Source organism: Microtus ochrogaster, unplaced genomic scaffold, assembly GCF_000317375.1.
Source record: "Microtus ochrogaster isolate Prairie Vole_2 unplaced genomic scaffold, MicOch1.0 UNK10, whole genome shotgun sequence".
NCBI classification, from domain to species: domain Eukaryota; kingdom Metazoa; phylum Chordata; class Mammalia; order Rodentia; family Cricetidae; genus Microtus; species Microtus ochrogaster.
This window is the reverse complement of record NW_004949108.1, coordinates 2,557,916-2,571,696: the sequence shown is the minus strand read 5'-3', so window position 1 is coordinate 2,571,696 and position 13,781 is coordinate 2,557,916. Positions and strand designations below refer to the sequence as shown.

The 13,781-nt window shown below is 47.5% G+C and overlaps 1 protein-coding gene across 2 annotated transcripts in view; it reads left to right on the top strand.

The window, feature by feature from the left end:
• Window positions 1-297: 297 nt before the first annotated feature.
• Window positions 298-13,781, top strand: part of Mboat2 (membrane bound O-acyltransferase domain containing 2) — a 124,810-nt gene continuing 111,326 nt past the window's right edge. Inside the window, exon 1 of one of the 2 annotated variants that reach the window (XM_005366492.2) lies at window positions 298-500. In XM_005366492.2, coding sequence (XP_005366549.1) covers window positions 423-500 — 78 coding nt within the window. In that variant the 5' untranslated portion in view covers window positions 298-422. The remainder of the gene's footprint in view (window positions 501-13,781) is intronic. The other variant, XM_005366493.2, reaches the window with a different exon arrangement.

Sequence of the window (13,781 nt, the reverse complement as noted above, 5' to 3'; positions counted from 1 at the left end):
GGGCGACAGCCGCGGGCGAGCCTCAGCCCCTCGCCCGCGTTCTCGGCACGGAGGAGGAGTGCGGCGAGGCAGGCCTCCTCTGATTGGCTGCGGGAGTCAGGGCGCCGCGTCGCTATTGGGCCGCGGGGCTGTCTGGCGTGCGAGTGCGCGAGGTGGGGAGGGGGCGCTGGAAGCTGCTGGAAATTGAGTGGCCGGGCGGCGTGAGGGCCCCCCACACCCCCGCGAGGGCGGGTAGGCGGGGCGCCATACAGTGGGCGTGGCCACGAGGCTCCGCCTGCGGCCCCTCCCCGCGCGCGGCGGCTTCGACCGCGGGCGGCCGAGGGGCGGGCGCGCCGCTGCATCCCCATCCTCGGCGTAGCTCGGCTCAGGGCGAGCGGAGACTGGCCGGAGCGGGCGGGCGGGCGCAGCGCCGAGGCCCGGCCATGGCCACCACCAGCAGCACCACGGGCTCCACCCTGCTGCAGCCTCTCAGCAACGCCGTGCAGCTGCCCATCGATCAGGTACCGGCGTCCGGGGCGTCGTGCCCTGGCCGCCCCTGCCGGCTGTGGTGCCACCCGGGCGGGAGTAGGGTGGGGGCTGGGACCGGGGCTGCTGTGCCCGGCTCCCGGCGGGGCGGGGGCGCGCAGCTGGCCTTGTCCCTTTGCCTGTCGCTCTGACTGGTGCCTCAGTGCCCACCCAGCCCCCCATCGCCGCCCCGGGCGGGGGTGGGCGCGGGCGGAGGCTCGGCGACAGCCCGCCGGGGAGGGCTAGACAGACGTGCGCGTGTGCATGCTGTCGCTGCCCGGACACCGGGCGCCGGACCCCGGAGTCCCGGGGCCGGTGGACCCGGGGACGGCTGCGGGGTATTTGCTCCGGGAGGCTGAGGATGATCTGAGTGCCGAGTGCCCAGGATACGGCGTGGATGGATGGGGCTTAAGAGGTCCTGCACTTGGGGACAGTTTGCATTGAAGTGTGACTCGAGAGACCGAGAGGCAACAGTTTGGGAGAAGGCAGGTTCTGAAGAGAAGTCAAAGTGAGTTCATGATGCCTAGGTTTCTGCTGAAAAAGTTGCAGCTGTGGCTAGGAGCAGCCATCCTGTCCCCTCACCCTATCCTCAGAGAAGCGGTTGACACTAGGGAAGGCTCGCATTTAAATGAGGCCAGTAGAATTTGATTGTTTAAAGGGCCCCAGGATTACTGAGAAATAAACAGTATTGGGATGGAGAAAGCAGCGCCATTTTTATTGAGCAAAGGAACTTTGGAGGTACGTCCTGAGAGAGGTCTGGGAAAGTTGTTGGTGGGGTCCGGTTAGGTAGTCAGTCTCGCCCCAGGGCAGAAGGTAATTGACTCTGAAGATCTTGCTTAACATTATTTCTGCTCTGGAGGCTTTCGCACTTCCCAAGGGATACTGGTTCGCGGTCCTCAGCTTGACTAGCTGCTTTTGATATCTTAAGGATTTCCTCTGCAATACAGAATCCCTCCCTCTCCGGACTTAAGCTGGAGGTGACATCCAAGCTCAACCCCTTGTGCTTCACTGTTTAACATACAACAAGCTGAATGATGTCAAAGGAGGGTTAAAGAATTCTGCCCAGAGTTTAGCTCTGTATTCTTTCCTTCATTTCACCCTCAACTTCCGATAATAGTGAATACCCGTCCCCCACACACCTTGTACAGCAGGTGGGATGTGTATCAGGCTAGCAGGTTATTCGAGTGAGATGCTCCAAGGGAAATGCTTTCTTTATTTTACAGCATTAGGCTTTGTGTATTAAGTTGATCAGAACCAAAGGCTTTGCCTGTTCTCAGTCCTGTGAGGGGAGTCTCACTATTTTCTAAATGGAATTGTCGCACGTGACCTTGTGTGGTGCATCTCTGACTTAAATAGGTTGTAGCCAGCCTACCAGCAAGCAGAGGGCAGGATCTGTTGCGAAATTTTTCTTTCTAATGGAGAAGCGAGAGGGAGACTTTTACCTTTTCATCCTTTTGGGAGACAGATAATTGTGTATTCTCTCTGGCGTAGCCCTGCTGTGCTGATACTTTTAAATTTATGTAAAGGATTATAACTTTTAAAAGCAATCTAGTATTACTTAGCTCCTTTAAGCGTCTCGGCAATCCAGAGAAAGTTGTTTGTGGAACTTAAGTATGCAGGATCAAGGCGAGGTGAATTGAATTGAGAGTGTGACTTTGACTTGGCACCTTAGACAGTCTTTATCCTCTGGGGTACTCTTAAGCTTTAGAACCCCGAGTTTATATGGTCATTTGTATAATACAGTTGTTGGCTATGTGGTAAGCAAGTTGTAAGACTATTAAGTTCATACCATACAATCTGTACTTTTCGTAGCGATGGTTATTTCCGTGAAATACCAAAGAATTGACTCTTAAGACATTAGCCAAGTTCTTGAAGTCATTAAAACCTCACATGATAAAGTTAGACAGACATTTTAAAGTTAAGCCAACTAGAAGAGTCTTAGAACGTGAATAGTTGAATCCAAGCTGAAAGAAATCCCAAGACTTGGCTGTAGTCAAATAATGTAATTCAGTAGGGGGAGGGGGAGGACAAGCCGGGAAGTGAAGAAGTCTAACTCGCCAGTGTGTTTATTTGGTGTGTGCCAATTAACAGTGTTTAGAAAATTTAGGCAATTATAAGAGCAGTTGTTTTAGGGAGTAATAAAATGGGAACTTTTAATATTGTGTCAACTTGCTAAGCTTAGAACCTAAGAGTGAGTGCCCCTTGCGGCTGAGGTAGCAGGAAGAGATTTTATGTTGTCAGGCAAAGGCAGAGGAGCAGAAAATCCCTGACAGAGGAGCAGAAAATCTTGCCTTAGGCTCCTGAATCTTTTTCTTTTCAAAGAATTCCTGAGTGACCTTGAGGTAGCAGAAGTGGTGTTGGGTTCAGTAGTCCTTAAGTTTAAATTAAATCATGGAGTCTGGGAGGTGACAAGATTCGTCTTTTTCTTCTCCTTCTCCTTCTTCTTCTTCTCCTCCTTCTCCACTTCATCCTCTTCCTCTCTTCTTCTTTTTTATTCCAAGACAGAGTTTCTCTGTAGCTTTTGAAGCCTGTCCTGGAACTTAACTCTGTAGACCAGGGTGGTCTACAAACTCACAGAGATTCACCTGCCTCTGCCTTCTAATGCCTTTAATTAAGGCGTGTGCCACTACCGCGTAGCTACTTTAAGATTCTTTAAGATAGGAAGTGCCAGGCCTTAGTTTCTCTCTCTAGGGCCTGCTTTCCCAGTGACATTATTTCTAGTGTAATTCTGGAGATCTGACTGAAGAAATGTGTGGAGAGTGGGGTTTGAGGAAGGAACCATCTGAACACTAGCTGTGCCAAAGGAAAGGAACAACCTTGTGAGACCCAGGCGAGATCAGGTGTCTTCGTATCATGGGGCTTGTGTTCCTTATAAGTTGCTGATGTGCGGTTTTAAACTCCACAGCAAGTACCAAAATGAACCTAAGAACAACGCCCCAGGGGATCAACCTATATATATATATTTCACCATTTTATACCCTCTATTACATCTGCTTTGTTTTGCTCTGAGGTGTCATGAGATTTCTGGTTGTGACCCCCTTTACCGTCCCTTTTTTTCTCTCTCCTTACTCCCCACGATGCTGTAATTTCTACTCTGAAACTGTGGTAAAGTTCCAGGAGAGTACTCTAGGCAGAAGGCTGTTCGGAGATGAGCCTTCTTGACACAGGAGTGTTATAGATTATGTGACAGATTCTTGAGACGGGGAAGATGAGGTGGGGACTTGTGATGGTTTGGAAGATTTGAAGGAAGTAGGAAAAAGATGGCTGGGGAAGAATGGTTAGGAGTAACCGAGTTTCGCAGAGTCCAGGGGTAACCATAATGCCCAACTCTCGAGAGTTTGCGAAACTTTGTTGTGTCTTCTACGCCACTCAGTAGAATCCACACACCTTCAGGAGTCGGAAGTCTAATCTGAATTCTCATGCCCCTGTGTCCCTGTGTGTGCTCTTGAGAATTGGCATAACATGTCAGTATATTTTGTGGCTTTCACGTGGGGGAAATACTTTGAACATATCTTTGTTTTCGAACTGATTCTCTGATCTTCTTGGCAGTGAAGGTGAGAATAAGAAAGAACTGTCCAAAGTTCCAAATATTGGTGTGCTCGTGACCAGGCTTGGGATGGGGGAAGCGTGTTCGTTTGTGTATGTGTGTGTATATGAATGCATATGTGCATGTGTGTGTGTGGGAAGTGGGAAGGCTATAAAATCTTGGCTCCATTTGGGTCAGTTTGTTGCTTCACTTTCTCCCTTAAGTCCCTGTACCACGCACACAGACAACCAAAGAAGTGGTGTTTTAGGGGAGAGTTAGCTTAAGACTGGCTTTTCGAGTCCCCTGACAGGTCTGAACTCTGATGAATCCTTTCACAGATGGAGGAAGGGAAAGGACCGTTTTCTAGGTCGATGCGGTCAAAGGAGCGGAGCTAGGATTGCATGCTCTAGGGTTAGCTCTGAGCTGCAGAGCGAGCTTATCTGTCTTGCTCTGCCCACTGCTGAAGAGCTTGACCAGTGTTCTACTTGTGAGGTCCATCTCCGTCACAAGAATCAGGAATCAGCCTCTGTGGAAGATGCCTTCCAGTCAGGAATCACCCTGTTCGTTAACAGTTCTAGAAATACCACTTTATAGGAATGTTACTTCCTGTAAAAAGTGTGTGCTGACCTTAGTTTAAATCCCATAACTGTGTGTTTAGGAACTGATAAAAAGGCCTGAAATGTGGAGGGCTGTAAATCAAAAGTCAAGGGAGGAAAGTGGACTAGTAATTTGAGGAAGTTTCAGTAGTGAAGAGTTGAAGTTGCCTGAAGTTTAACTTAATGGAGAAGGGACACGCCCTGGAAATGCTGTTAAACGTAGGGTCCCTGTATTCTGCTCAGCTCTCTTCATTAACAGAAAGGGTCAATGCGCGGCAGTGGCGTGGGGTTCTCTGTGTAGGGTGGGGGCCTTGCTTTGCCCACTGCTTGATTTTGGGCAGTTACTCATTCTCTCTTTCTCTTGCTTTAGGGTTTGTTTGTTTGTTTTTATTTTTTGGGACAGGGTCTCTGTAGTCCTGGCTGTCCTGAAACTCACTCTGTAGACCAGGCTGGCCTCAGACTCAGAGATCTGCCTGCCTCTGCCTCCTTCGTGTTGGAATCAAAGGTGCGGGTGTCCACACACTGGGCTCTACTGTGCCTTCTAAAGTCCACATTTCCTCCTCTATAAAACCAGAGTCACTGTATGCTACATGCTCAAAGACTATTGTAAAGATGTAATCGGTGGAACAGCCTGGCCTCCGTAGACATTTGACACACAGTGTCTCCTCTATTATGAAATACTTAATTGCAATTTTATGCTTTTATTTTGAGAATTGCACTCTTAATCTTCAGGACTTCCTTAACAAAGGGCACTAGGAAGCTCTCTCTGGTCAAGTTTTGTATCCAGACAGTGATTAAAGTAGAATTCAAATCTCCTTGTGAATCTGGAGTTCAGCATGTTTTTGCTGCTTCCTTACTGTTTCAGAGATCTTAGTGACTTGATAGTGTTCCTTCCAACGGTCCTGCCTGTCTAGGTGCAGACAACCCTTGTATCTGTTTGTTAGGTCCGGTGCTGCTGACCTGAAGTACTCAAGTAGCTCACACAGCTTTTGCTTGCAGTTCAGTTCAACAGGTAGGATTCTGCCACGATTGAATTTGGTCGGATTTCTTTCAGAACAAGGCACAAATATGTGCCTCAGAAGAGAGAGCATTCGGTGACGCTGAGAACGAGATGGGTGAAGAGTGAAGCCCCCTTTAGTCGCTGTTTAGCGTTTGGAAAAGCCGACGTGTGGAGTGTTAAGAGTTGGGATTCAGGAAGCGTGGCATGTCCTCCTCGCTTCTCGATGTCACCAATGATACATCTCTCTCTTTGCTGATCAGAAAACGAGCCATTCTTCCCAGCCCAGCACCTACAGATAGGTCCCTTGCTGACCTCGTTTATGTGACCAGTTCCGTATTTGAGCCCTAGGAGCATTGTAGGTTTGGCAAGCTTCTGATATGTACTTTCTGCCTGTTGTTGCTCGTACCCCTCAGGTTTCGGTAGGAGACAGATTGAAGTAGGTAGTAAGCAGTGCTTAGGAAGATGTGGTAGGCCTGTGAAAGCAGCAGGGAATGATGGGATTCCCAGGCCAGTTGCACCGTGTGTAGGGGCAGAGCCCCAGGAGGAAAGCAGGTCAGGAGCAGGGACACTTGAAGGAGGGAAGGAGTTGCGGTCCCTAGCTAAGGGCTCAACCTGGAGTGAATCTGAGGGCGATGGCATCTCTCCCCTTCTCCCCATCCTTGGGTTTGTTGCTGGGGTCTCCTTCAGAGGATGGGGTGATGCTCAGGAGGCACGGGACAGAGCCGGGAGTAGATCTGGAGGGACACACAGGTACCACCCAGGACTACTGAGTTACTTCCCATTCCTGAAGGATACAGGAAGCGCTCCAGCCAGCGCTTGACACATAATCTCTTTGTCCCCTCACAGCCGGAGAAAGGAGTTGACTCTTTCTTCTCCTGTCGTCTTCTTATTTCCTAGTCACTCTTAAGAACCATGGTCCCCGGGCCCTGTCTCTGACACTAATAGACAAGTCCACTGGCGAACTTGGAAAGTGTGGTCCTTGCCCATCACTTCCTCATTTAAATTGTCACAGCTTCCATGTTGTCGCTGCAGTGCTTTCCACAGTGTGGCTGAGTCCATTTGTGTCAAAATCTCTTGGGGCTGTTATAAAAAAAATTAGGTGTTCCCTGGCTCTGCCCAGTCCTAGAAATGAGGGCCGAGGAACCTGCATTTTGACCGCCTCCTCCTCCTCCATATTCCCCCTCCCCATCAGAAGTAGAGATCTGGGTCAAATATTTCAGGTCCTTATTACTAAAAGGTTATAAAAAATACAGTGTGTGGGGCCAGAGAGCTGACGTAGCAGTTAAGGAGTATATACTATTCCAGAGGACTGCAGTCTTGTCTCCTGTACAGACGTCTGTCTGGTGGTCAAGACCTCCAGGAGCTCCAGCTCCAGGAGTCCAGCCTCCTCTTCTGGACTCCATAGGCACCTTTATACACGCGGACACATCCACGCAAACACACATGATTAAAAATGAAAAAATAAGCAGAGCTTGGGGTACAGCTTAATGGTTGGGTGCTTTCCTTGCTTGTAAAAGGGCTGTGGGTGTGATCCCCAGCACCAAGAAACAAAAAGCTGTGGAATATTCTTCAAGCATTTAACAATTCCCCATGCACGATGCAGTTAGTGATTTGGTAGTCACAGGACAGTGCACAAATAAGATCCACAGTGCACCCTAGGTCATATGACCCTGACACGGGACAGCTTTTTGTCGGACAATGTAGCTTCTTTCTGTCATTCCTGTCACGTTGTCTCATGGCTGTATGCCCAGTTTTACATGTAGAAAGTGCTGGCAGTCTAGTCTAGATCTGGTGTCCATTCTCAAAGTGGCCTGCTGGGGGGATGCCTACTCCGTCCATTCTCACGGCATGCTCTGAGAAGCGCCGGCCCGCGGTCAGGCCTACAGCTGTGAAGGACGGCCATTGGATGCCTCGCCTGTCACAGCGCCCATGTGCCCTCCAGCTGGACAGGAATGTTCTCCAGAGCCACATGTGTGGAAGTGGTGAGCGAATTCAGTCCACACCTGCCGTTGTACCATGTGCTTGTTCAATCGTATACACGTTCCTCAGCATGTTTACCTTTTTCTTTGAACTCTTTGCCTTAATGGAGCCATTTTTTTCCTGCCCCAAATCCCCTGCACCCTTTTTATGCCTGGCAAAACTTTTTGGTATTTCTCCAAGGTTTGTGTCTTCCTGAGGATGCCTTCATGTCCCTTGCTTTCCTGTTAGGCCCCTTGTATGTGTGATATGTCTGAGTCATATGTCTTCTAAGCATGTGTGATGTTTCTGCAGCAGGTTGTGAGCGTTCTGGGGGGACCAGCCACTTGGACCCCCTCTTAGAGAGCTGCCTCTCCTGTTCACGCAGCCCCTCTGCGATGAGGCCAGTGCTGCAGAAAGTGCCCAGAGATGAACGAGAACTGTTCCCCATCTACACCATTTCCACCCTGTATCCTCCAGGGCTGGGGCTGCCTTGCCAGGCTCTGGGCCCCTTTCCTCTGGCTCTTGAAAAAGGTGTTCTTTCTTCTGAGTCTCAGAAGCAGGCTGTAGTAGGGTCCTTCTGATCTTCTAGGGGGTCTTCCATGTCCTTGTTTTTCAGGGACTGTAACTGGCCTTATGTCCTCCGCTCCAGGATCAACTCTGGTGGCACCTGTAACATTTAACCTTGGCTTATTCCTTACGACACTGTAAATTCCCTAGGGATAGGGCCTGTTGTCTCTGCTCAGGACCCTCCTTGAGTTGAGGGCGTATGCATCAAGTGGCAGCAGTGTGACGAAGTTCTTAGCCTGGCACACAGTCTGATTGTGAACTTGGCAAGCTGCTTAACTTTGTAAGCATCAGTGTCTTTCTTTCCTTTTATTGCTAGACAGGTTCTCACTGTATGTCCTTGGCTGTTCTGGAACTCACTATGTAGACTAGGCTGGCCTAGAATTCCTTTATAAAGCTCCGGGTGCTGGGATTAAAGGCAGTCTCAGTTTTATTGTCTATCAAATGGGGCACGTAGTAGGTTGTATCTAGTAAAAGTGGGTGGGCCTTGCAGATATAAGCAGGTAAAGGCCAGCGCACCTGGCTGTGACTATTATTAACATCTCGGGATCTCTTCCGAGGGACTGGGGAAGGGGGATGTCTTGTATATGACTTAAGTCTAGCCCTTGGGTTCTTCAGAACCTTTTCAACATCCTTTAGATAAGTAAGCGTGTGCCAGTCAGCATGCTAGACGTGGGGGATGCCACCGCAGCCCTGGGGAGTGGCTGGTCAGGGAAGGAGGAGTCTTAGGGGTCCTCACTAGGGCATCAGAGGGACTAGGCTCTCACTGGCTGTGTTCAGGGCATTTCCACTAAATGCAGCACCTTCTCTGCCCCCTCCAAGGGTAGTCCTGTTTTCCTGGCTGGAAGCTGCCCTCTGTCTCTTAGAGTTGGTGTGTGGCCTGGCTAGTGAAGTGTTAGTGTTCAGGCTTCCTGAGGGACAACATAGAAGATCTCTGTTAGTGGGCACAAACTTTTTTGGCTGACTGTTCAGTTTCTTTTCAGTAGGCACCAGGAGCTAAAGACAGGCAAAACATTGAAGATGAGTGATCGCCGAGGAGTTGAGGAGAACTTTAACTCTTGCACTGCCGGGAAGCAGGCTTTAGCAACGCCTCAATCTAAACATTGAGACAAAAGAAGCCTGCAGATCGCCCAGTTGTCTCTGCAGGGAGCAAAATGCTGCCAGCTTGATAGTGTTCTGTGCCTGTGTAGAGCAAGGCCCTCTAACAGAATCCTTTGCGGTACTGTCCAGGTCCCTGACAACACCTGTTGTCATCATTCCGTCTAGTCCAGAGCAAGCGTGGTGTGCCAACGGCTGATGAGAGACAGGCAGGCGCTTTCAGGTCAACCCAAAGGAGCAGAGTAACCGGTGTCCTTGGGCCGTGAGGAAAGTTCTGTTCAGCTGACCAGCGGGTTTAACACGTGCTCTGACCGACTCTTCCCTGGCCCTCACGTTAGTTTCAGAACTCTGAATCTGCCTGTGCTCAGTCAAAATGAGGTAGAACACATCTAGCTTAATACTACATTTCAGGATAAATGTTCAGCCTACAGTGACGTTCTAGAAGTTAGCCAGTGATCGAAGATGTCTGAGACAAGAAATAGAGGCGACTCTGGGGGTCGTGGTTGGTGGTGGTGATGCCCCTGGAGCTGACCAGGTCAAGGAGTTAGATACAGTAGCTCAGCCCAGTGTCCACTTCCAGTTCCAATGCCCACAGAGTGTAGCTGCTGGTGTGTACATGTTCTGAGGTGTGCACGGCCTGCAGTCTGGAAAGCCTCACATGCAGCTGGAATGGGACACTCCTTCCCACTTTTGCTAATGGTTGCTGCAGAGGAATGTTGGCCTGGTGCCAAAGCTGACTTTTCAAAGGGAAACTGGAAATTTAGATTTTCAACGGAAGTATGATTTTTAAAATTTTAAATAAAATCTCATTTTTTTAAGTCTCAGAAATGTATCTAGATCAGGTTTAGTTAATTAACCACTTGGAATTATGAGTTTCTATTACCGTTTATGTTGTGAGTTCACTCTGAAGTGTGCTACCTAAGGCTTAAGAACTTTGACAAAGCGGATTAGCACTAGAGACGGTAAGCAGGACCTCTGGCAACTCAGTGGTGATATTGGAGAATGGCCTTCATAGTTCACTATTTAGTGATTTCAACTTTGAGTTGACCCCCAAAATGTGTCCAGTTAAATTTTATTTGCTTGAAACGGTCACATCTTAGATTTCATCTTGAAAGTTAATATCTTACTAAAACAGAGGACTGAAATTTTATGCTGTTATTTTTATTCATTTTTGCAGATCTGTATTAATTATTGTCAAGACTATTTTTTTTTAATTCTTTCAAGCTAGGGTTTTTCTATGCAACAGCCCAGGCTGTCCTAGAACTTGCTTTGTAGACCAGGCTGGCCTCAAACTCACAGAGATCTACCTGCCTCTGCCTCCCAAGTGCTGGGATTAAAGGTGTGTGCCACCACCATGCCTGGCAATGTCAAGTATTTTTAAAAATCTAGCTGGCGAGGAATCAAGTAATGTTTGGAAAGGCCTTGACTATCTATGTTGGTATTTCCAGTTCTTCCTGAGTGTATGTTGATTTGGGGCCAGAGTGTGTGTATCATGTGGTAACTATACAGGCTTTGGAGTTTAAGCCACGGATTGCTTCGCTGTTGAGTGCTGGCTTGCCTTTTAAAATACTCGGTCTGACACAGCTGTTCCTATTAGCTGCATCCCCAGAATAGAAGTGACAGAGATTTTTGCTGTGTGACTGAAGGACAGGGTAGGGAGGGACCCTAAGCTGGCACTTGGCATCTCTGGAGATAATCGAGGGCTCCTTAGTAGACAAGGACAATCCTGGGGGCTGGAATTGTCACCCTGTCCATTCTGTAGCGCCAGCTAGTTATGTCTCCTTTTGTTCTTGAGCTGCATAAGAATTTGGCATCATAGCCTTGGGCTTCAGCGAGTGGAGATGGTGATAGGTTTATCAAAATTCAAGAGTGGGGCATTGAGTGTTGTTGAGCTGTGTGTCTGCTAAGAATTTTTATATGGATTGGGGGGGAAATTCGTTTCTCAAGACTGCTTCTTGAGATACTCGGAATATGAAATACTGGAGAAATAGGAAGTTCCACAAAGGTACTTGACATAGATTCTGAGTTTTACCATGTAGAACTGTAAAGTGGTTTGTAAATTTTATTACTATTATTTATTTAAGAGTATTACATTGGGTAGGAGATATTTGAGTTCATTTTTGAAAATTCCTACTTGGAATATCAGAGCTAAAAGATGTTACAGCCTGTTTCAATAACAACAAAGATAGCCTGGGGTAGTGCCGGAGGGCTGGCCTTGGGGTCTTTTCCTCCTTTTTGTATTTTGTGGACAGCTTGAACCACTAGTAGGTGATGAACGTCAGAGGACTGCTCCTTGCTTTATTCCTAACTCCAGACTTGGGAGGTATGGCAGGGGAGTGTTAGCCTGTGCAGTGAAGGAGAAAGGCTGTGTCAGGTCAGTGTGCCCTGGCTAGACAGGTAGCACAGGCGAAACACCTCAGCTTGCCAGGCAGGACAGCGAAAGGGGAATGTTTTGTGTCTTGCTCTTAGGATCAGGAAAGAGAGACAATGGTGGAGCCTGAGCTCAAGGAAGCTGCTTCGGGCCGAGGGCAGACCTCTGACTAGAGCCGCTGTCCTGGACCATGTAGGTTTGGCAAGTATCTATGTGAATGTTGGCGATTGTAGCCTGAAGGGTCAAGATGGCAAGAATGATCGTTGGTTGGTAAAGAAGTGGTTAGTCTTGTTTATTAAGTACTGTAGGTCAGTGCTAGCATTTGGAGATGTGGTGAGTCCTGCAGAGATACAGAGAGCAGGAGCCTGCTTAGTGGGTGAGCAGACTGACAGATATTTCCAGCATGTGAATCAGAGTCAGAAGACAGCTGTGTTGGAGTTTGGACAAGGCTGCCGCATCAGTGACCCCGAGGATGGGTGTGTGTGTGTTCCTCACAGAACAGTTGCGGCGTAAACACATTGATGTTATTTCTGCTCCACCTGCTGATATAAAGGCCCCTGTTTCATCTGACAGGTGTTACCACCCAGGTTGGGGCTGGCTCACACGTAGGGCAGCTGGCTTTATATGAGAGTTCCCTGCAGCCCATGTTAAAACAGTGGTTTTCCATAATGGTTGTGATAATTTACATTTCCGCCCACAATGTGCTAAGGTTCCCTTCCCCCACTTGGATCTCTTGTCTTTTGATGATAGCTCTTCTTGCTGGAGTGAGGTGGTTTTGATTTACATTTCCCTGATGAGTGATGTTGACCGTTTGTAGTAAAAAAATTTAAAATGGAATAACAGTATCATCCAGCAGTTGTACAACTATGTATGAATCCAGAGGAAATGAAATCTGTATGTTGAAGAAACATCTGCATTCCCATGATTATTGCAGCATTAGTCACAATAGCCAAGAAATGGACATTCCCCAGGTATAACTGATAAATGTAGGTGGAAAATGTGCTACATATACACACGGGGATACTGTGTATATATAGTATATATATTATATATACTGTCTACATATACACATGGGAATACTGTCTACATATGCACACGGGAATACTGTATACACATACACACGAAATATTGTCTACATATGCACACGGGGATACTGTCTACATAAACACATGGGGATACTGTGTATATATAGTATATATACTGTCTACATATGCACACGGGAATACTGTATACACATACACACGAAATATTGTCTACATATGCACACGGGGATACTGTCTACATAAACACATGGGGATACTGTGTATATATAGTATATATACTGTCTACATATACACACGGGAATACTGTATACACATACACACGAGATATTGTCTACATATGCACATGGGGATACTGTCTACATATACACAAAGGGATACTATCTACATATACATAGGGGTATACTGTGTACATATACACACGAGAATACTGTCTACATATACACAAGGGGATACTGTCTGCATATATACATGGAGATACTGTCTACATATACACATGGAGATACTCTATACTTTTAAACATATATATATACACACATGTGACTATATATACACACGAGAATACTGTCTATATATACAAACACGAATACTGTCTACATATATACACGGGAGTACTGTCTACTTATACTCTTGGGAATACTGTCTGCATAGACACTCGGGAATACTGTCTCCATATACACATGGAATACTGTCTACATATACACACAGGGATACTAGTTAGCCATACAAAGAGGGAATCCATGTGGTGTGTAACAATGTGGATGGAACTAGAGGATGTTACTTTCAGTGAAATAAGCTGAGAATAAAAAGAAGAGGAGTGCTGCTGAAAAACTCCACCTCGTAGAAGTGGGGAGTGGATAATATTCCCACAGGCTGGGGTGGGTATGGTGCTGAACTATGACATATACATATATACATAGACATATACATAGTATGACATATACCATGGTCATAGTGAGCCCGGAGTATGCTGATACAGAGACAGTAATCATGGGTAATGGTAAGGGACTGTGTATGGTAATCATAGGTAACGGTAAGGGACTCTGTACCGAAGCCATAAGTAATGGTAACCATAGGTCATGGTAAGAGACTGTGTATGGTAACCATAGGTCATGGTAAGGGA